Source organism: Planococcus citri, chromosome 2, assembly GCF_950023065.1.
Source record: "Planococcus citri chromosome 2, ihPlaCitr1.1, whole genome shotgun sequence".
Lineage (NCBI taxonomy): Eukaryota > Metazoa > Arthropoda > Insecta > Hemiptera > Pseudococcidae > Planococcus > Planococcus citri.
This window is the reverse complement of record NC_088678.1, coordinates 21,784,128-21,804,253: the sequence shown is the minus strand read 5'-3', so window position 1 is coordinate 21,804,253 and position 20,126 is coordinate 21,784,128. Positions and strand designations below refer to the sequence as shown.

Below are 20,126 nucleotides of genomic sequence, written 5' to 3'. Positions count from 1 at the left end.
CCAAATGCCAAAATTAAATTTGAAAAAATCGTGAAATCGAAATCGAACAAAAATTAATTCTAATTTTTTTTCATTTTTACGAGCTTTTTTGGCAAAACTTTTCCATCAAAAAAATTTCATTATGCATACATTTGCTGAAAAATTATTCAAAGTTCAACTTTAAGCTGTATTCGTGCAATTTTCACGAGTTTTCCAAGTACTCCGCATATAGCGCTCCGTGCGGATTTTTCCAAATTTTCACGAAAATTGTTGAAAATCACCTGGCTTTGGAGCGATGAGTGGATATTTGAAACGTTCACGCATTGCATGGCAAGTAACTTTGTAACGTGTTTCTTCTGAAATTGTTCCAAGTTGAATGGTGAACCAAGTTCCAAGTATTCTCCTTTTATTAGTATTTTAAATCGTGGCACGTTGTTTTGTTTTGCACTAGTTTGTTAAATTTCCTCGGGTCCCGTCTATTTTGTATAGAAAAATGGTAACTTCTCCCTATTAATTTTATCAGTGGCCAAATTTGTTATCAACTCACAAGTTGAAAAATATTTTACTTTCTTACTCGCCTAAGGTGGTATTCTATTGTAAAACTCTCATTCGTTGTCGTTTTTCAAGTTGTAATGTCGCAGTACAACTCGTGAACAATACGTAGTTCTCGAAATTATACCCCTCAAGTGTGTGACTTCTCCTATAACCATGTCTTCTAAACCGTTAATCGGGATCGTGAAACAGGTTGGTACTTAGTCGTTTAAACGTACTCTATTCACTTCGATTTGTGTTATCTGTTCGCTGAGTGTATCTGCTTTGTTTCTGCTTTTCTATGGCTTACCTATTGTTTGTTACATATTGTCAGTACTGGTCTAATGTGGCATGTATTTCAGGTCACTTCTGGAGACACCATTGTTATCCGGGATAAGCCTATTGACAAAAGTCCCAATGAAATCACCATCCGACTAAGTCGTGTGAAGGCGCCGAAATTGGGACGTAAAGGCAAGGATCGGTAATGCAAATTCTGTTCACGTTTTTACCCGCAATTCGTCGGCGTATTTCTTAACCTATGTTTACACTTTGGCAGTGAAACCAAAGACGAACCTTATGCTTGGGAAGCTCGTGAATTCCTGCGTAAGAAGTTGATTGGTCAAGAAGTGAAATTCATCCCGATTCCGAAGGCTAACGAAGACATTAAACACGAAATTGGCAAAGTGTATTTCCCTAAGGATGACGAAAACAACGATATCGCTAGGGAATTAGTGGCTAATGGTTTGGCTCGAATTGACAGCAAGAGTAACAATCCCAAGACTCCGGAAGACGTTAAGAAACTCTTTGAATTGGAAGAAAAAGCGAAGCAGGAAAAGAAAGGACAGTGGAACAAAGAAAACAGCGACAAGGTAAACCAAAATTTTCACATTCGGCTTGAATTTTTATATCTAGATGCATATTTATAACATCGTTGTCTTTTTTTTGCAGCACATACGAAACATAAAATATGTCTCAGATTACAAGAAATTCGTCAGTGAATACGGTAACAAACCTATGCAAGCGATTGTTGAACAAGTGCGAAATGATCGCAACGCCTACATGATTCTAGACGTAATGATTTTGCCTCACTTCTACAGCATTCCGTTCGCTTTATCCGGATTGAACGTAAGTATCGACAATTACCTCGTGTATTCTGTTTTACTTGACGCATTCGATTAGTAACACCTGTTTAAACATATGTCATTGCATCGTCGTAAATGTGCGTATAATTATTTCGAGGAAAAAAAATATTTATTGCAGTTTAACGACTCGGACGATAATTGCAGAGAAGAATCTAAATTCTTTGTCGAATGTAGACTTTTGCAACAAGAAAATGTTCGCATTGTCGTTGAGAAAGCTCTGAAAAGTTATGTGCTCGGAACTGTGTTACATCCGGTAGGTGTACTTCTTCGGTATATTTCTCTATTTTTCATCTAGTCTGACTCGTGTAGTAACGCTTTTTAAATTTCACTTGCAGAAAGGAAGTATCGCTGAACTTTTGCTGCAAGAAGGATTCGCATACTGCGATGACCAAACGTTGCCCATGACCAGTGAAGAACGTATTAAATTGAGAAACGCTGAGAAATCAGCTAAAGAAAAAAAATTACGTATTTGGAAAAACAAACCAATCCTTCCAGGAACGAAGGTACGTTTTGAAAACTAAGTACCTATTGATATTAATAGAAACGAATTTTTAATACATTTTGTGTATTGCAGAAAAAAGAGTTCCAAGGAACTGTGACTGAAATCATCGGAGGCGATGCTATGATGGTGAAATTGAGCACCGGTGAAACGAAGAAAATTTTCTTAGCCAGTATTAGATCACCGAGAGAAGCTAGGTTAGTCGAGTCGAGGAGATTATCAAATCTGTAATTGAAACCTGAATAATTCACGTTCTTTGTTACGTAACAGACGAGAACCCGGAGAAGAAAAAACTCGTCAGGCTCGTACCTTATTCGACGTTCCATGGTTGTACGAAGCCAGGGAATTCTTACGGACGAAATTGATCGGTAAAAAGGTGAATGTTACCGTCGATTTCGAGCAACCACCGAAAGAAGACGATAATGGCAGATCATTACCGGAAAAATTATTATGTACCGTGCTTGTAGGCGGAGTGTAAGTATCATGATAAAATTGACAATTTTATGAGAAAGAAAATCGTAATTTTCCTCGACGTCTTTTCTGTACACAAAATTGAAGTATATTTTATAATTTTTCTAAAACTTCAAATTTTAGTGCATTTATTTTTGTTTTCATGCCTCGAGCCTTTTCAACAAACTCGTTGGCAGCCATTTTTGGAACCACTAAACCGGTTTTAGGAACGTATTCTTCCACAGAATTGTGCGATGTATACCTGATATTAGGTCGATGCTTTCAGCATCACTCACTTCGAATCCCCCCCCCCTCCTGCCTTATAAAGTGGTAAAACTCAATTGTTGGATTTTATGAGACAGTAATTCACTATTTTGAATTTTCTTCACGACCTAAAATAGTGGAGCTGGGAGCCGTCCCTCCCCCCCCCCCCCTCTAGTAAAATAATGAAAAAATGGTATGATGTTGAAGTTGAAAAGCCCTAGTGAATCTATTTTCAAGAATCCCCTTCCCTCCACCACCCATCCAAGTCGTGCTGATCCCCTTTACAGAGCTCTTCATAATCCAATTTTTTTTTAATGGAGGAAGAGTAAGTGATTTTTCTGCTAGTTCTCTGTTTTTTGCTTCAGAATTCATCCAAATGACATCCTCAAAACGGAAAAAGTCGAAAAAATTGAATGAATAAACATCATTAAACATTTTTGAAAAATTTTCAATTCCTTTGAATAATATCTTTTTCAAGAATTCTCCATCCAGATTTTATTTTTGAAAATTTTCGTTATTCACTTTTTTTTATTTTGGATTTTTTCAATTCTGGAAGATAGGAGGACCAATATTGTTTTGAAGTCTAGATAAAATTTATTTGGGAAGAGATGAGATTATTAAAGTTTTTCCAACTCATGATGTGAAAATTTCTGAATAAATTTAAACAATTTTTTTCAACTGTAGAAGAGAGAGCTCTTTGGAAGAAAAGCCAAAATGCTTTAGGAGATCTTGGAATGAGTTTTCTTTGTACTGGAATTATCCAAACGAGTTATGACACAAAAATTTGAGATTTTTGACAAATTTTCATCGACCTATCTTTTATTTACTTACTTTAATTTTTCGGTTCTGGTAGGCTATGTAGGTGAAGATTTTTTTCGAAAATAGGATTATTCAGATGAAATCTTCGGAAAAATCAAAAAATTTCAACAGCATTGCTTGATTTTCAAGTGGAAGGGAGGGGGAAGCAGGCGCTAAAATCTTCATAGTCGGGGGGCCCACATAAGGATCACGTGCACCCCCCTGCTGATCCTCCGGGACAACTTTTTCTTGAAGGGCGAGTCCTAAGAAACAGCTCTTGTCCTTAAAAACGAAAGTGGTCCTACCTACAAAATGGTGGCCATTTTGATCGACAAATCAGTCGAAATTGCAGATTTTGCGTTCCAAGTTCCAACACAGGACTAGCATGAAGTTTTTCAAAACGTTCAAAGGTAGATCGAAAGAGCAGGAAAACATTCATCACCTGTCAAAATTTCGAGTACTAAAGTGCCTTTTTCGATTTTTAGTGAATTTTCAAAAATCAAATTTTGTCCAAAATGTGCGAAAAAATCAAAATTTTACCAAATTGACCTAGACAGTTGAAATTTAGGATATACCCTATTTTCGACCAGCCAAATCGATTGAAAACTGTTTCAAACCGTTTTGAGCAGTTCTGGAGCCTCCAGCAGATTTTTGAAACTCGAAATTCTCACTAAATTTTATCAAATGGAGTTGGAAAGCCGAAATTAATTCGGCAAACTAATTTCAACACGCTATGAAGTCGACTGCAGGTGAATTTCAAGTCGTTTTGGAGCCTCCAGCGACTTTTTGAAAATTACTGGAGCCTCCAGTAAATTTTTGAAACTTGAAATTCCTCCAAAATTTCCTCAAAATGGAGATGAAAAGCTGAAATTAACAATGCTTTCCACTTTTAACGCCCTCTGAAGACAATTTCAAGTATGTTCAAGTAATTTTGGAGCCTCCAGTTACTTTTTGAAAGGTTTCATGGCATTTATAGCAGAATTGAAATTTTCAAAAAGTAGCTGGAACCTTCAAAACCACTTGAAACCACCATGCAGTCAACTTCATCTTGCTGTATTGAAATTAGTTTGCAGAGTAAATTTAGTAATTTTCAAAAAATCGCTGGAAGCTTCTAAACGACTTGAAATTCACCTGCAGTCGACTTCATAGCGTATTGAAATTAGTTTGCAGAATTAATTTCGGCTTTCCAACTCCACTTGATAAAATTTAGTAAGAATTTCGAGTTTCAAAAATCTGCTGGAGGCTCCAGAACTGCTCAAAACGGTTTGAAACAGTTTTCAATCGATTTGGCAGGTCGAAAATAGGGTATATCCTAAATGTCAACTTTCTAGGCCAGTTTGGTAAAATTTTGATTTTTTCTCACATTTTGGCCATTTGATTTTTGAAAATTCATCAAAAATCGAAAAAGGCACTTTAGGACTTGAAATTTGGTTCAAGAGATTCCATGCAAGTCCTATGTTGAAACGCAAAATCTGCAATTTCGACTGACCTGTCAATCAAAATGGCCGCCATTTTTCAAGTAGGGCCACCTTTTTTTTGAGGACAAGGGCTAGAAATGTTCCTTAGGACTCGCCCTTAAAGAAAAACGTTGTCCCGGAGGATCGGCAGGGGGTGCAAGTGATCCTTATTCGGGCCCCTCGACTATCAGGGATTTTTGTCCTTTGAAAAAAATTAAATTGGTGGGTGAGTGCAGAAAAAAATCACCAGCTTTTTTGTTCGCAAGTATGAATAAAGACCGCTCTACGCCCCTCCTCCCCTCCCCAGTATTTTCTATCATAGTTTAAATTCGGAATAATACGGGAAAATCCAACAGATACGATTTTTGGAACAAATCCAAAACATTTTAAAATTATCAACATCTCGAACTAATTGGCCTAATTTCTAACCATTTCCTAATTTCTGCAGCAACATCGCCGAACAACTCGTACAGAACGGTTTGGCCACTGTGATCAGTAATAATCGACAAGGCCAAGAAGAGAAGAATCGTTCGTCCCAAATCGATGCTTTGGTCATCGCCGAAAACAAAGCGAAGGAAAATCACATCGGATTGCACAGTAAAGGCGAACCACCTAAGCATAAAGTTAGCGATTGCGTTGGAGTAAGTAATCCTTTTCTATGCACCATCACGTCTTCTCATCACACGAGTTGTGTTTCTCCTGCTAATAATATGTGGATTTTTTTTTCTAGAACCGAGCCGCCGGATTGTTCCCGTTACTGCAGAAAGCGTCGAGAATCGATGCTATTGTCGAATACGTCATGAGCGGGTCTAAAATGAGACTGTTTATTCCGAAAGATTCGTTCATGATTACGTTCTTACTTTCCGGTGATTAATTTTTCAACAAATGTTGATCCCCCGCCACTCTTGAACAGTATGAAATATAATTTGAGATATTGTTTTCAGGTATTTCATGCCCTAGAGCTGGTACTTTGTCTGGTAACAGAACAGGAAAGATATTACAGGCTGATCCATACGGTGACGAAGCGTTGAATTTTACGAAAGATAAGATTCTGCAACGTAAGGTGAGTCATTCGATTTTCCCAGTAGTGTGAAAGGCCAACCACATCATTTTGTACTCGTAATTTACTGATTATTTTTTTTCTCATCTGTCGTAGGTTGAAATCCGTATCGAATCTATGGATAAATTCGGTAACATGATCGGTTCGTTGTTTATTGGTAATACGAACTTGGCTTTGGGATTGGTAGAAGAAGGTTTAGCGTCCGTGCATCCGACCTGTTCGGACAGAACCTTCATGCAAGCTGAGAAAGTAGCAAAGACCAGTAAAATTAACGTAAGTGTAGAAAAAAAAAATATGAACTTCAACGCCATATTCGAACATTATTAATTGATTCCTTTTCGTCGTGTGGTGTTCGTTCCGGTAGATGTGGGCGAATTATGAAGAAGACGCGAAAAAAGACACTAACGAAGATGACGTCAAAGAACGCACCTTCAACTATAAAGATATCATTGTGACTGTTGTCGCACCCGATTTACACGTGTACGCTCATCACGTCGAAGAGAAAAAAGCGTACACCGAAATCGGCGAGAAATTACGCCAAGAATTTAGCTCGAATTCGCCGGCGTGTTGTAGCAAAGAAAAGCCGCCTGTCAGAGGTATCTACTCTACCTACATATTGATGTTGAGAGATGCCTCTTGCTTCTGGGTTGTTTAATCGTGTATTTTTTTTTCTTCAAGGGAAATTGTACGCTGCAAAGTATACGGATAACGAATGGTATCGAGGCAAAGTAGAAAAGGCATACATGTCCAGTGGGAAAGCTTTCGTTAATTACGTCGATTACGGTAATCGTGAGACCGTTTTGTTCGAGGATTTAGCACCTTTGCCCGAATCGTGCGCCGGACCTAAGCCATTCGCTCACGAGTATGGATTAGCCTGCGTACAGTTACCTCCGGTGAGTGGTTTTCACCATATTTTTCTAGCCATCGGTTGATAGGGATTTAAAGAGCATGTGCAAGTCTACTGTTGTTGAGTTGGCTGCATGGTTTTTGGGTAATAGATTATCTTGAAAGTCCAGAAATTTATTAATCTTTAGTTGAAAATGAAGGATGTGATTCGTATAGGATATTTTTACTAACTGAACTGAATATTGAAAGGGCAGGGAGACTTGAATAGAACGGTTTCTGATTTCAATATTCTACAAGGGAACCTCTTGAGGTGTCACACTACGATTTGAACGGGACCGCGATTTTTGGAAAGAGCATAGTCTAACCCCCCCCCCTCCCCCCAAAAAAAAGTTTTCAGCTGCTCAAGTTCATTTTTCGATTTTTGGCGAATTTTTGAAAATTCAAAATCGACTGTTTTTGGCGATTTATGCTTTTTTTTAAAAGTACGAACTTGATCAATAAAAATGGTGGAAATAAGTCCCAAAACTAATATTAATTACCTAAATCCAAATTTCACTATTTCCAGCCATTCTGGAGCTTCCAGCGCGATATTTCAATTTCTCCAGAATTTTGAATTTGCTCCAGAAAGCGTGAATATGACGTTGGGCAGCTAAAAATCAAGTTGTATATTACACTCGACCTGTTTCACGAGTTAATCCACATTTCAGCCAATTTTGACAGTGACACCACAAAAGTGGAGTTTTGACCAGCTTTTTTCAAAATTAAAAAATCAAAAGCTTCCCGTTTGTGTGGTAATTTTCGAAATTCACGAGAATCGCTGTATTTTGTCCAAAACTAACCCCCCCCCCCCAAATCAAAATCCCACAATTTCCAGCTATTCTGGAGCCTCCAGCGCGATTTTCAATTTCTCCAGAATTTTGAATTTGCTCCAGACGGCGTGAATATGAAGTTAGGCATCTAAAAATCGAGTTGTGTATTACAGTCGACCTGTTTAACGAATTTATTCACATTTGAGCCGATTTTGAGAGTGCGTGACACCTCAAAACTGGGTTTTTGACCAGCTTTTTTCAAAATTAAAAAATCTTAAAAATCAAAAGATAACCGTTTGTGAGGAAATTTTTGAAATTTGCGCGAATCGCTGTATTTTGTCCGTAACTAACCCCTCAAATCAAAATTTCACAATTTCCAGTCATTCTGGAGCCTCCAGCGCAATTTTCAATTTCTCCAGAATTTTGAATTTGCTCCATAAGGCGTGAATATGAAGTTAGGCAGCTAAAAATCGAGTTGTGTATTACAGTCAACCTGTTTAACGAATTTATCCACATTTGAGCCGATTTTGAGTGTGCGTGACACCTCAAAACTGGTTTTTTGACCAGCTTTTTTCATAATTAAAAAATCTTAAAAATCAAAAGATAACCGTTTGTGAGGAAATTTTTGAAATTTGCGCGAATCGCTGTATTTTGTCCGTAACTAACCCCTCAAATCAAAATTTCACAATTTCCAGTCATTCTGGAGCCTCCAGCGCAATTTTCAATTTCTCCAGAATTTTGAATTTGCTCCATAAGGCGTGAATATGAAGTTAGGCAGCTAAAAATCGAGTTGTGTATTACAGTCACCTGTTTAACGAATTTATCCACATTTGAGCCGATTTTGAGTGTGCGTGACACCTCAAAACTGGTTTTTTGACCAGCTTTTTTCATAATTAAAAAATCTTAAAAATCAAAAGATAACCGTTTGTGAGGAAATTTTTGAAATTTGCGCGAATCGCTGTATTTTGTCCGTAACTAACCCCTCAAATCAAAATTTCACAATTTCCGGTCATTCTGGAGCCTCCAGCGCAATTTTCAATTTCTCCAGAATTTTGAATTTGCTCCAGAAGGCGTGAATATGAAGTTAGGCAGTTAAAAATCGAGTTGTGTATTACACTCGACTTGTTTAACGAGTTTATCCCCATTTGAGCCGATTTTGAGAGTTTGAGAGTGACACCTCGAGATGAGTGGTTTTTTGAGGTGTCACTCTCGCTCCAAAACGGCTGGAAATGGTAGGATTTGCGCTCCAAAAATACAGCGATTCGCGCAAATCTCAAAAATTTTCTCACAAACGGTTATCTTTTGATTTTTTTGCATTTTTCAATTTTGAAGAAAGCTGGTCGAAAAACCACTCTTGAGGTGTCACTCCCAAAATCGGCTCAAATGTAGATAAACTCGTTAAAAAGGTCGAATATAATACACAACTCGATTTTTAGCTGCCCAACTTCATATTCACGCCTTCTGGAGAAATTGAAAATCTCGCTGGAGGCTCCAGAATGGCTGGAAATTGTGAAATTTGGATTTGGGAGGTTATTGTTGGACAAAATACAGCGATTCGCGTGAATTTCAAAAATTTCCACACAAACGGGAAACTTTTGATTTTTTTGATTTTTCAATTTTGAAAAAAGCTGGTCAAAAAGTCACTTTTGAGGTGTCGTGTCGTCGTCGTTTCCTTATAAACGGTAGGCCTGTTGGCCTGTCTGCTGCGGTGTGGAACCTGTTGAGGATGAGCCTGAGGTATCCATGAGATTCCTCCTTGGTCTCCCTCTGCTTCTCTTCCCCGTTGGTGTATATTGAAGGACCTGTTTTGGTGATCTTGTTTCCTCCATCCTTTTGACATGATTAAATTGGCTCAAATGTGGATAAACTCGTTAAACAGGTCGAGTGTAATATACAACTTGATTTTTAGCTGCCCAACTTCATATTCACGCCTTCTGGAGCAAATTCAAAAATTCTGGAGAAATTGAAAAATCGCGCTGGAGGCTCCAGAATGGCTGGAAATAGTTAAATTTGGATTTGGGTAATTAATATTAGTTTTGGGACTTATCTTGACCAGTTTTTATTGATCAAGTACGTACTTTGTTAAAAAAAAGCATAAATCGCCAAAAACAGTCAATTTTGAATTTTCAAAAATTCGCCAAAAATTCAAATATGAACTTGGGCAGCTGAAAATTTGGTTTTGGGGGTTTTAGACTATGTTCTTTCTAAAAATCGCGGTCCCGTTCAAATCGGAGTGTAACACCTCAAGAGGTTCCCTTGTTAGAAGTAACAGAAACTTCATGAAAAATTACATTTTTGAAGATTTTGATGGAAGGGGGGAGGTGGGGTTCATCATGACCAAATTCCTCTCTCTTTCTTCCAAAAATTTTAAAAAATATGATCTACAATTTCAAGTTTTTGAAGCAATTGAGCTCAAAACTGTAAGCTGTAGAGGGAGCGGAAAAGGAGACGTACTATTTATTTTCTACCTAACTTCACGTTGCCTAAATACTCCTAAAATACGAGTATCTCGGAAAAAGTTTCTAGATTAGAAGTTCGAACGCCTTATCGCTGTAATAATGTTGATACGAATACCAGGAAATCTCACATTCTTTCGACATGAATACTCAACGTAGCTTTTTCGAAATAAATTTCCGCTCTTAAATTGTATACTTAATATTTACTCAACACTTACCCGGTCATTTTTTTTGCGTTTTTCCTCAGGACCATTACAAAGAAGACGTCGTCCAAGAACTGATACGCGAACTAGCCGACCGCAATTTGCGTATAAACGTCGAATATTACGAACATAATTTCCCTTACGTGTCGATCACGGACCCGGAAACGAACGAAGATTGTATTAAAACGTGCATCGCGAAAGGCCTGTTCTACGCTCAGAAACGTCGAGAGAAGAAGTTGCACTCTTTGATCGACGAATACTTGGAGGCCCAGAACGAAGCGCAGAAGAAACGCTTGTTGATTTGGGAGTACGGCGATGCTCGCGACGACGACGCTAAGGAATTCGGCTTAGGCAAGTGATCGCCGCTACGTGTGCGCGTTGCGCGCGATTTCGCGGGCTCGACAGACGTTTATTTTCATCGCTGCCTAAATATTCGTCTTCTTCCTTCGCCAAAACAAAAAAAAACTGTTTCAACTTACTCGCTGTTGTTTCCGTATCGTTTTTTTCCCCCTTTATTTCTTCTTTCAACCATAATATTATTTAAAAACGTTGTTTAAATTTTTACCAATAATTTAATTATTACTCTGTATTACCTGCGTGAAAACGGATAAACCTTCCTTTTTAAAAAAATTTCTACGAAAAATCTTCCCCGACAACGAAGGAGTCAAAATTTATTATAAGAATTGTCTCTTACCATCGTATGGTTTCTGTTTTTTTTTCTCTTTTTCTTTCTTTTTTTTATATACACATTTATATATAGATCAGTAATTTTTTTTTCTACGGTCGTTTTGTCTCGTTTTTTTTTTCTCCTTGAATAGGTGGATTGTTGCCGCTGTTTTAATATTTATTTTAGTGCTGTAAATGTTATAAATCATGTTTTATGTTATATATCGTTTTGTCTCGAATTTTTATAACCCTGATGTTTGGGTTTGGTAAATCCTTGATCGGTATTTTACCTCCTTTTTAGTTTAGTTCAATTAAACTGTAAATTTAAAGTGAAGGAGAGAGGAGCGAATTAAATTAAAATTCGTTAATGAATTTGCGTAGCTTTATTATTTGTAATAATATAAAAAAAGAAAAAAAGTTCAGCTAACTGATTTTAATGGATAGTGTTTTAAGACGCGAGAATCCCAAGCGCATGAAAGTAACACCGGATCTGTTGGATTGTTCAGCCACGATAATCCTTTCACGTAATCTTTGTGATCGGAGTTGGAATAACTGTAATAAAAAAAAAGGCAAGGTTAAGAAATCATTGAATTATTGAGAACACTTGAGTCTAGAGTGAGGGTAAGGAACTAGGTGGGTACCTTATTTTGCAATGTTGGAATTTTCTACCTTTCACCCACCATTCGAAGTTTTAATCTCTGATGAGAAAAGGGAATCGTTTTTAATTTTTCATTTTCCCAATTTGCACTTTAGCAGAAGAAGTGATGTCAGTAGTCCCCTCCCTCCCACGCTCAATTTTTCATTTCAGGGCAGAATCTTTCGATCACATTTTCAAAAATAACATTTCCTCAGTTCCCTAATAATGTTGGTCTCCTTGAGTAAAACCCCTCAACCCGCAAAAAAATGAAAAATTGATGCATGTACAAATTTTTTGAAAATGTTTCGTTCTTAGGCATAGTCTGAGAGGCCCTTTCAAATAACCGCCTTGGACTAAATCCAAGGATTCGGATATAAAAACGTAAAAATTTTTATTATTTTTAAAAAAATTCATTTGAAATTGATTTTTTTTAATTTTAATTTTTTATTGTTATAATATTTTTAATTTTAATGTTTCAAATTTTCCATTTTTATTCAATTTCATGAGGGAGGGGGATAACTTTTTACTTTTTTTTATCATATACAGTATGACACAAAGGTAGTGCTCGGTGGCTTTCATTTCCAAGTGAAAAGAGTTAGCAAGATGAATGAAGCGGCGTTGAGTAAGGAAAAATAAGGGCTTTCAAAAGCGGCCTTGAAAATGTCAGGCCCATGCACAGGGTGTCCACAAATTGTAAAACCGGTTTAGTAAAAAAATTCAAACTGGTTTTTATTGCCGCAATGTATTCTACACACCAAGGTGACAAAAACGTGATATGAATTTTTTGAAACTGGTTCATTAATTTGCAACTAGTTGACAAAAAATAACCAAAAATTGTAGATAGAGAAAAAAGCTTGAAACAAAAGTTGTAGAACGTGAAAAATTACACAATTCTATCATCTAATCACATTTTACAAAAGTTGCAGAGCGTGAAAAATTACACAATTCCGTCATCACATTTTGAAACCGGTTCATTGGGTTGCACTTTGAAACTGGTTCATTGGTTCGCATTTAGCAACCAGTTTTGACAATCACCTAAAAGTTGGAGATAGAGAAAAAGCTTGCAACAAAAGTTGTGGAGCATGAAAAGTTGAACCATTTTTGCTAATCCGATTTTGAAACCGGTTCATTAATTTGCAACCAGTTATCAAAAATAACCTTGAAATTGGAGAATGGAGATCAAGAAAAAAGCTTGAAACAGAAGTTGTAGAACGTGAAAAATTACACAATTCTGTTCAATCACATTTTGAAACCGGTTCATTGGTTCGCATTTAGCAACCAGTTTTTGACAATCATCTAAAAAATTGGAGATGAAGAAAAAAACTTGAAACAAAAGTTGTAGAGCGTGAAAAATTGAACCATTTTCCTGATCCGATTTTGAAACCGGTTCATTAATTCGCAACCAGTTTTCGAAAATTAAATACCGAAAAATTGGAGATCGAGAAAAAAGCTTGAAACAAAAGTTGTATAGCGTAAACAACTACACAATTCTGTCTAATCACATTTTGAAACCGGTTCATTAGTTCGCATTTAGCAACCAGTTTTTGAGTTTTGACAATCACCTAAACATTAAAGATAAGGAAAAAAACTTGATACAAAAGTTGTAGAGCGCGAAAAATTGAACTATTTTTGCTGATTGGATTTTGAAACCGGTTCACTAACTTGCAGCCAGTTATTGAAAATTTTCCAAAAATTGTGGATATTGAAAAAAGGTTGAAACAAAAATTGTAGAGTGAGAGTGTGAAAAATAACACAATTCTGTGTAATCACATTTTGAAACCGGTTCATTGGTTCGCATGTACCAACCATGTTTTTAACAAACACCAAAAAAATTGGAGATAGAGAAAAAAAAATTGAAACAAAAGTTGTAGAGTGTGAAAAATTGAACCATTTTAGCAGATCAGATTTTGAAAATGGCTGATTAATTTGCAACCAGATAACTTTCGATGGCTTGCTGCGAATTAATGAACTGGTTTCAAAATCTGATTATCGAAAATAGTTCAATTTTTCACACTCTACAACTCATGTTTCATTTTTTTCTTTCTCTTTAATTTTTAAGTGATTGTCAAAAACTGGTTGCTAAATGCGAACCAGTGTGAACCGGTTTCAAAATGTGATTGAATAGAATTGTGTAATTTTTCACGCCCTTCAACTTTTGTTTCAAGATTTTTTCTTGATCTCCAATTTTTAGGTAGTTTTTGATAACTGGTTGCAAATTAATGAACCGGTTTCAAAATCTGATCAGCAAAAAATGGTTCAACTTTTCACGTTTTACAACTTTTGTTTCAAGTTGTTTTCTCTATCTACAATTTTTGGGCATTTTTAGTTAACTGGTTGCAAATTAATGAACTGGTTTCAAAAAATTCATAACACGCGGTTTTTGTCGCCTCAGTGTGTGGAATACATTGCACCAATAAAAACCAGTTTGAATTTTTTGACCAAACCAGTTTTACAATTTGTGGACACCCTGTGCATGGGTCTGAAATTTTCAAGGTCGCTTTTGAAAGCCCTCATTTTTCCCTACTCAACGCCGCTTCATTCATCTCGCTAACTCTTTCCACTTGGAAATAAAAGCCACCGAGCACTACTTTTGTGTCATACTGTAGACGGGTCAAAAATATTACGTGGATAGTCAATGAAAATTGACCAAATCCAAAATTTAATTTCTGGAATTTTCATATACCTACGTTGAGAACTTTGTGTGTGTGTGTGTTTTTTTTTGGGGGGGGGGGGGTCTTTCCGACGTGACTCATTTTTAGCAACAGTGGTTGAAGAAATTTTTCTCATCAAGCCAGACAACCGTAGGGCGTTTACAAATTTTATCCCCCAAATAAGAAGAAACTGTCTTCTCTACAAAAAAAAATTCCATCATCATATTAATAAGGTACCCAGTTACCCACACCTTAATTGAGTCAGATAACTTACATAGTATCGAGTGAATTATCGCTCTTGTAACGGAACACTTTGAGATTACTGCTATCTTCGCAGATTGCTATATATTTCCTAGATAATTACACGATAAGATTAATTAAACGAGATAATGCGTAGTGTACTAGTAATGGTATAGTGGTACTACAGGTGAAATACTTACTCGTTATTATGAAGGTAGGGAACTATTCTATTCAAGTACTTATCGGAAAATTGGTAATTTTGAACGTTAGCAGGAGACGTGTTTCGTATATCGAATAAGCTCAACGTTCCATCGTCACAGCCAAGGAATAATTTATCGCCGTTGTCGAACCATTCGGCACAAGTGTATCCGCATTGCTTACTGGTACTAATGACTGAAATTTTTATAAACTCGATGAGCATTGGGTTAGCAACTAGCAAGATGAGAGAGTAAACGTTGAGAAAATGCTATACATACCTTGGGCTGGAAACTGTTGCCTCGAATCCCATAATAAACAACGACCATCCAAGGAAGTCGAAACGAATACGTGATTGACTGGTTGATCGCCTGCTTCAGGCTGGGCTGTAGTTTCTGGTTTATAATTTACACAGGTTACGAAATGCGAATGAGCGTTCGTGAATGTAGTTTCTGGAACGAACATTTCGATATCCCATAATTTGATACTGAAAATTGAGATCAGATTAGGCTACTGAGCTTTTTGACTCATAAGAACTACAGAAAAGTGTGGGAAAAAATTATCAGACCTGCGATCCATACTAGCGGTGGCGACTTTTTTACGATCTGACGATACGGACAGGGATAAAATACTGCGATCGTGCTCGATCGTACATACATTGTTATAAAATACCAATTTATCGGAGTCTTCGCCTTCGTGAGTCGATTCACTGGCGGATATCGAATAAATACACAGCATTCCGTTATCATTGCCTACAATAATCTGTAAAAGAATTGACGTTAGTTGAAAAACATAGATATATTGCTGCAGAGTAATTCTAGAAAGACGTATCTACCTTTTTCTCTTCGATGAAAGTACCATCGCAAACACTAAATGGTAGATAGTGCTTTAGACTTTCGGTAGAATTGAAAACATCTTCGTTGTATGGTACATCTTGGTCATTACCGAAGTATATCAAGTCACCGTTCCAGTTGCCACTGTTGAGCAAATTTGAGGCTCCGACCAAAACTTCATTTTCTGCAAATTACAAAATCCACAAAATGATCTGAAGAGGTTCGACGTAGGAAGTTTGAAATTTTGAATATGTACATACCTTTGGATACAGCGATGAAATCCAGTTGTCGAGTAGATCGTTGTCTAGATACTGGGTCCATATCGAGTGAAAACTGCAATTATAATTTAATATTATTAATAAAATTAAAAAATACCGGCAAATACATGCGTTGGAAAAATTTTTAAAAATTTTCTCCGTCGACCGTATATAATGGACGAATAATTCAAATCGCAGGAAATGACGGCCACATTTTGGATGCAGAATCCTGGAAACGTTCTGCACATGCGCCAAACATGATGCTTACGGCGTTGGTGGAGAGAGAGACGGGTCTCTGGTACAACCCACGTTCAACCAGTACACCGTCTCTCTCTCCACCAGCACCGTAAGCGTCATGTTTGGCGCATGAGCAGAAGGTTTCCAGGATTCTGCATCCAAAATCTAGGCTTCACATTTTGTCATTTTTTCACCGTTGAATTATTCGTCCATTATATACGGTCGACGATTTTCTCCAAAAAAAAGTGATTAAAATGATAAACAAACGATTTGCCAAAAAAGCGCGAAAAATAGCTAAACGATACTTTTTGGAATATTTTTTCAAGGCAGCACTGAAATTGAAAAATTTTCAAGTAAGTTTTTGGCTTTTTACTACTTTTTGCGAGGAAACCTACTTGTTTTACCTACCAAAAAACGCTTTGGTATGATTGATTTTGGAATGGCTATTGCGAATACAAGCTTTACCACCAATTACTGAGCGCGCATGTCGGTGATGTATTATATTTCAAGGAATGTGTGTGTGTGTTGGTGTTAGTTAAACCAGCGTACCGAAGAGACGAGATTTGCGGTCCGATCTTTCTTCTATTTCGTGGCCTCGTTGTGTTAACTTGTTCGTGGTAAAATGTCGTCCCCGGATGCTGTAGCATTTGCAAAGGATTTCCTCGCTGGAGGAATCTCCGCTGCTGTTTCTAAAACAGCCGTAGCACCGATCGAAAGAGTAAAATTATTGCTACAAGTTCAACATGCATCGAAACAAATCACCAAAGAAAACCAATATAAAGGTAAGTAGAGGTCATACGCCCTGAGTTTTTATTTTAATTATTATCTTTAGAATTCCTCTGAGAAATCATCCTTCAGTTAATTAGCTACCTGTATGGATATTTTATATAAAAGATGTACGTGGGAGCAAAGTGTTTGTTGGGGTTTCCGGCGCACTAGGTCAGTGTTTAGGGGGTACCCGTCTCTCTGTAATGTCAAATCTATAAAGGGTTAATGGGTCTTGAAGCTAGACGGATGCTATATCGCAATCATTTCGTGTTGTCTGTGCCTTCTTATTTCCTTCATTAATTGACGTATTTTTGTAACCTTTTTCGACTCGGTTGTGTAATTTTTCAGATGAGGCCGAACTATGTGGTCTATGAGTTGACTTTTGAACGAAGGGACGAAGGGTTTTAGTTGCTGATGCAATCGACCTAATTGTATTGATTTAGGGTTATTGAGTGTATTGTAGGGATATTGAGGAGATTCTGTTGATCAATTTGGTTAAGAGGTCTCTAATGTTTGAATTATGTTTCAGGTATCATCGATTGTTTCGTCCGTATCCCAAAAGAACAAGGTATGGTCAGTTTCTGGAGAGGTAACATGGCCAATGTCATCAGATATTTCCCAACCCAGGCCTTAAATTTCGCATTCAAAGATGTATACAAGAAGATCTTCATGGAAGGCGTCGATAAGAAAACTCAATTCTGGAGATACTTCGTAGCCAATTTAGCTTCAGGTGGTGCTGCCGGAGCTACATCTCTGTGCTTCGTCTATCCGTTAGATTTCGCTCGTACTAGGTAAATGTTATTCGAAATACACTAACTTGTATCGAATCTGCTTACGTGATACTAACATGTCAATGTTTTGGTTCACAGATTGGCCGCTGATGTCGGTAAAGGTCCCGCCGAAAGAGAATTCAAAGGTTTAGTCGACTGTATAGGAAAAACGGTGAAATCCGACGGTATCATCGGTTTATATCGTGGTTTCGGCGTATCGGTGCAAGGTATCATCATCTACCGTGCCGCGTACTTCGGTTTCTTCGACACCGCCAAAGGTATGTTACCAGATCCCAAGAACACGCCGTTCTTGATTTCATGGGCTATCGCTCAATTCGTCACCACCTTCGCTGGTATTATGTCCTATCCATTCGATACCGTAAGAAGAAGAATGATGATGCAGTCCGGACGTAAAGCATCTGAACAGCAATACAAAGGCACCATGGACTGTTGGGCCAAGATTGCCAAGTCCGAAGGAGCTGGCGCTTTCTTCAAGGGAGCATTCTCTAACGTATTGAGAGGTACCGGTGGCGCCCTCGTGTTAGTATTCTACGATGAATTGAAACGCCTGTTGTAGACAAATTTTCTATAAAATCGTAATCCACGATACGATTCTGTGTAAAGTAATAAAATCATAGGCATAGAATACGACGTTCTGAAAAGAAAAAATATTTAATAGCTACATTCCCAGATAATTCAGTGAACAAGCTTAATTCGCATCGCATTCCTTCGTAATAATTCCCGGAATTTTATCTAAAGTAAATTTCTCTCTCGGTCGTTCAGGTTTTTATTATTTACAAATATATCCAGAATCCGTATATTTAATCGAATATTCAATTCCTCTGTGTTTTTCGTTTCCATGTTTTGTTTAAATGTTGTACACTTGAGTAAGTAAAATGAAGTGTAAAATTCGATTAAATTTATGTTGAATAAGTCGTTAATTTATTTGTAATATATTTAAATACATTTAATTCCGTATACTACTATACTATTTATGAATCGAATTCTTCATTTCTTTTCAGTTCCTTCTCCGAATACGGAATTGATGATACTGTTTGCAGTCGTAATTCTATAGAGTGATAGTCTTCGGGTCAAAGTTATATTTCTAGACAAATTGAGAAAATTTCATCACGACGTAGTTGTCTCATTTATGATACGAAAGTTCGTTTTTTATCAGTGAAATCATTGTTCTGACTGCTTATCGTGAAATTTTATAATGGGCGTTGTAGGCATAGCACAGGGAATGAGATACATTGGATTAGGGTGTGCTTGGCAAATTCATTAGTGGAAGATCACTGAGAAAACACGTGAATTTATGATTCACGTTCCTGACGCTAATTTCTTTCCGATTGTCTGACCTTGCAGGGAACGTGAACTCTTATCGGAAGTCTCGTCATGAATAAAGATAGCGTAATGAGTGTAATGAACATGGTTCAAAGGATAAGTTTTATTGACTTGAGCTTTCGCGAAACGAAGTAGTATGACAATTATTGTAAATGGCCTTCTAGGGCTGTACGTGGAGAAAGATTACAGTTGAAAACTCGAAATGTAATCGAGTGAATTGAAATGAAATTGACAATGAATTTTCAAATTTGGAAATTCTAGAGGATTTTAGTTAAGTATGTAGATAGGCATTTTGCGGTTCGGGGAAAACTACAAAATTCGCGTCTCGCTGGCGTATTCATCTTGTTGACTTGCAAAATAAATGAACACACTCAGCATTTTTTGTATGAAGTTCAAACCTTATTTTGGCAACTTGCAGGTGAATGAGGTGCAATTTGAAAATTACGTGTTCTTGTTTAGACTTTTGAATGAATTTTTTTTATAGGTAATGGGTATGTATATGCATAGGAAGTTCTCAATTAAATTTTTTTATGCATTTTCCTTTGTTTTTTCAACGTCTGAGAGAAGGCGAACTAATCAACTTTCAATTTCAAGAATTTTCGATTTTCTTCAGAAGTTGGACTGATCGACTGAACAATCACTCAAATCAAATTTGTCATCCTTATTTGAAAAAAAAAACTGAATTAGTGATTGAATAATCAATCCTATTGAAAATTGAGGACTTTCCTCGATTTTCTTTTCTCCAAAATATTGTTCTGGTTTTCGATTTTCGAAGTAAAATTGCTGTAAAATTTCATCAACTGAAAATGTTTTCGCTTTTCGATTGTCTTTCTCAATGTTTTTGAGACCCGCAAAGGAAAAAATTAATGCTTTCAAGTTCTAAACGCAAAATTTCATTCCATTTTTTCCACAACTTCATTTGGAATTTCAATTTCAAAAAAAAAGAAAAAAATTCGGAATTAAAAAAAAAAAGTTTTGATTTTTTGAGAAGTGACAAAATTTTTATGTTTCTAAAATTAAAATTAAAACATTCA

The 20,126-nt window shown here is 36.8% G+C and overlaps 3 protein-coding genes across 4 annotated transcripts; 2 read left to right on the top strand and 1 right to left on the bottom strand.

The window, feature by feature from the left end:
• The first annotated feature begins 310 nt into the window (after positions 1–310).
• On the top strand, positions 311–11,532 carry Tudor-SN (Staphylococcal nuclease domain-containing protein 1). Of its 2 annotated transcripts, XM_065349048.1 has the most exons (16): positions 311–475; positions 607–723; positions 873–991; positions 1,067–1,379; positions 1,459–1,635; positions 1,771–1,905; positions 1,988–2,155; positions 2,227–2,348; positions 2,422–2,625; positions 5,569–5,761; positions 5,851–5,986; positions 6,065–6,183; positions 6,277–6,453; positions 6,545–6,776; positions 6,859–7,073; positions 10,539–11,532. In XM_065349048.1, the coding sequence occupies exons 2-16, from the start codon at positions 688–690 to the stop codon at positions 10,851–10,853; spliced, it is 2,661 nt and encodes an 886-aa protein (XP_065205120.1). In that variant the 5' UTR covers positions 311–475; positions 607–687; the 3' UTR covers positions 10,854–11,532. The 2 variants fall into 2 exon arrangements, with proteins under 2 accessions (XP_065205120.1, XP_065205118.1); XM_065349046.1 differs by having other exon boundaries at positions 311–723.
• On the bottom strand, positions 11,529–16,464 carry LOC135835007 (methylosome protein WDR77-like). The gene is made up of 8 exons (XM_065349051.1): positions 16,448–16,464; positions 15,977–16,133; positions 15,719–15,900; positions 15,452–15,645; positions 15,165–15,370; positions 14,889–15,081; positions 14,723–14,800; positions 11,529–11,712 (listed from the first exon to the last, which is right to left on the bottom strand). Exons 2-8 carry the CDS (start codon positions 16,035–16,037, stop codon positions 11,580–11,582), a joined length of 1,047 nt encoding a protein of 348 aa, XP_065205123.1. The 5' UTR covers positions 16,038–16,133; positions 16,448–16,464; the 3' UTR covers positions 11,529–11,579.
• Positions 16,465–16,731: 267 nt separating this feature from the next.
• LOC135835008 (ADP,ATP carrier protein 1-like) lies at positions 16,732–18,731 on the top strand. Its single transcript, XM_065349052.1, has 3 exons — positions 16,732–16,992; positions 17,508–17,769; positions 17,848–18,731. Exons 1-3 carry the CDS (start codon positions 16,833–16,835, stop codon positions 18,323–18,325), a joined length of 900 nt encoding a protein of 299 aa, XP_065205124.1. The 5' UTR covers positions 16,732–16,832; the 3' UTR covers positions 18,326–18,731.
• Positions 18,732–20,126: the final 1,395 nt, after the last annotated feature.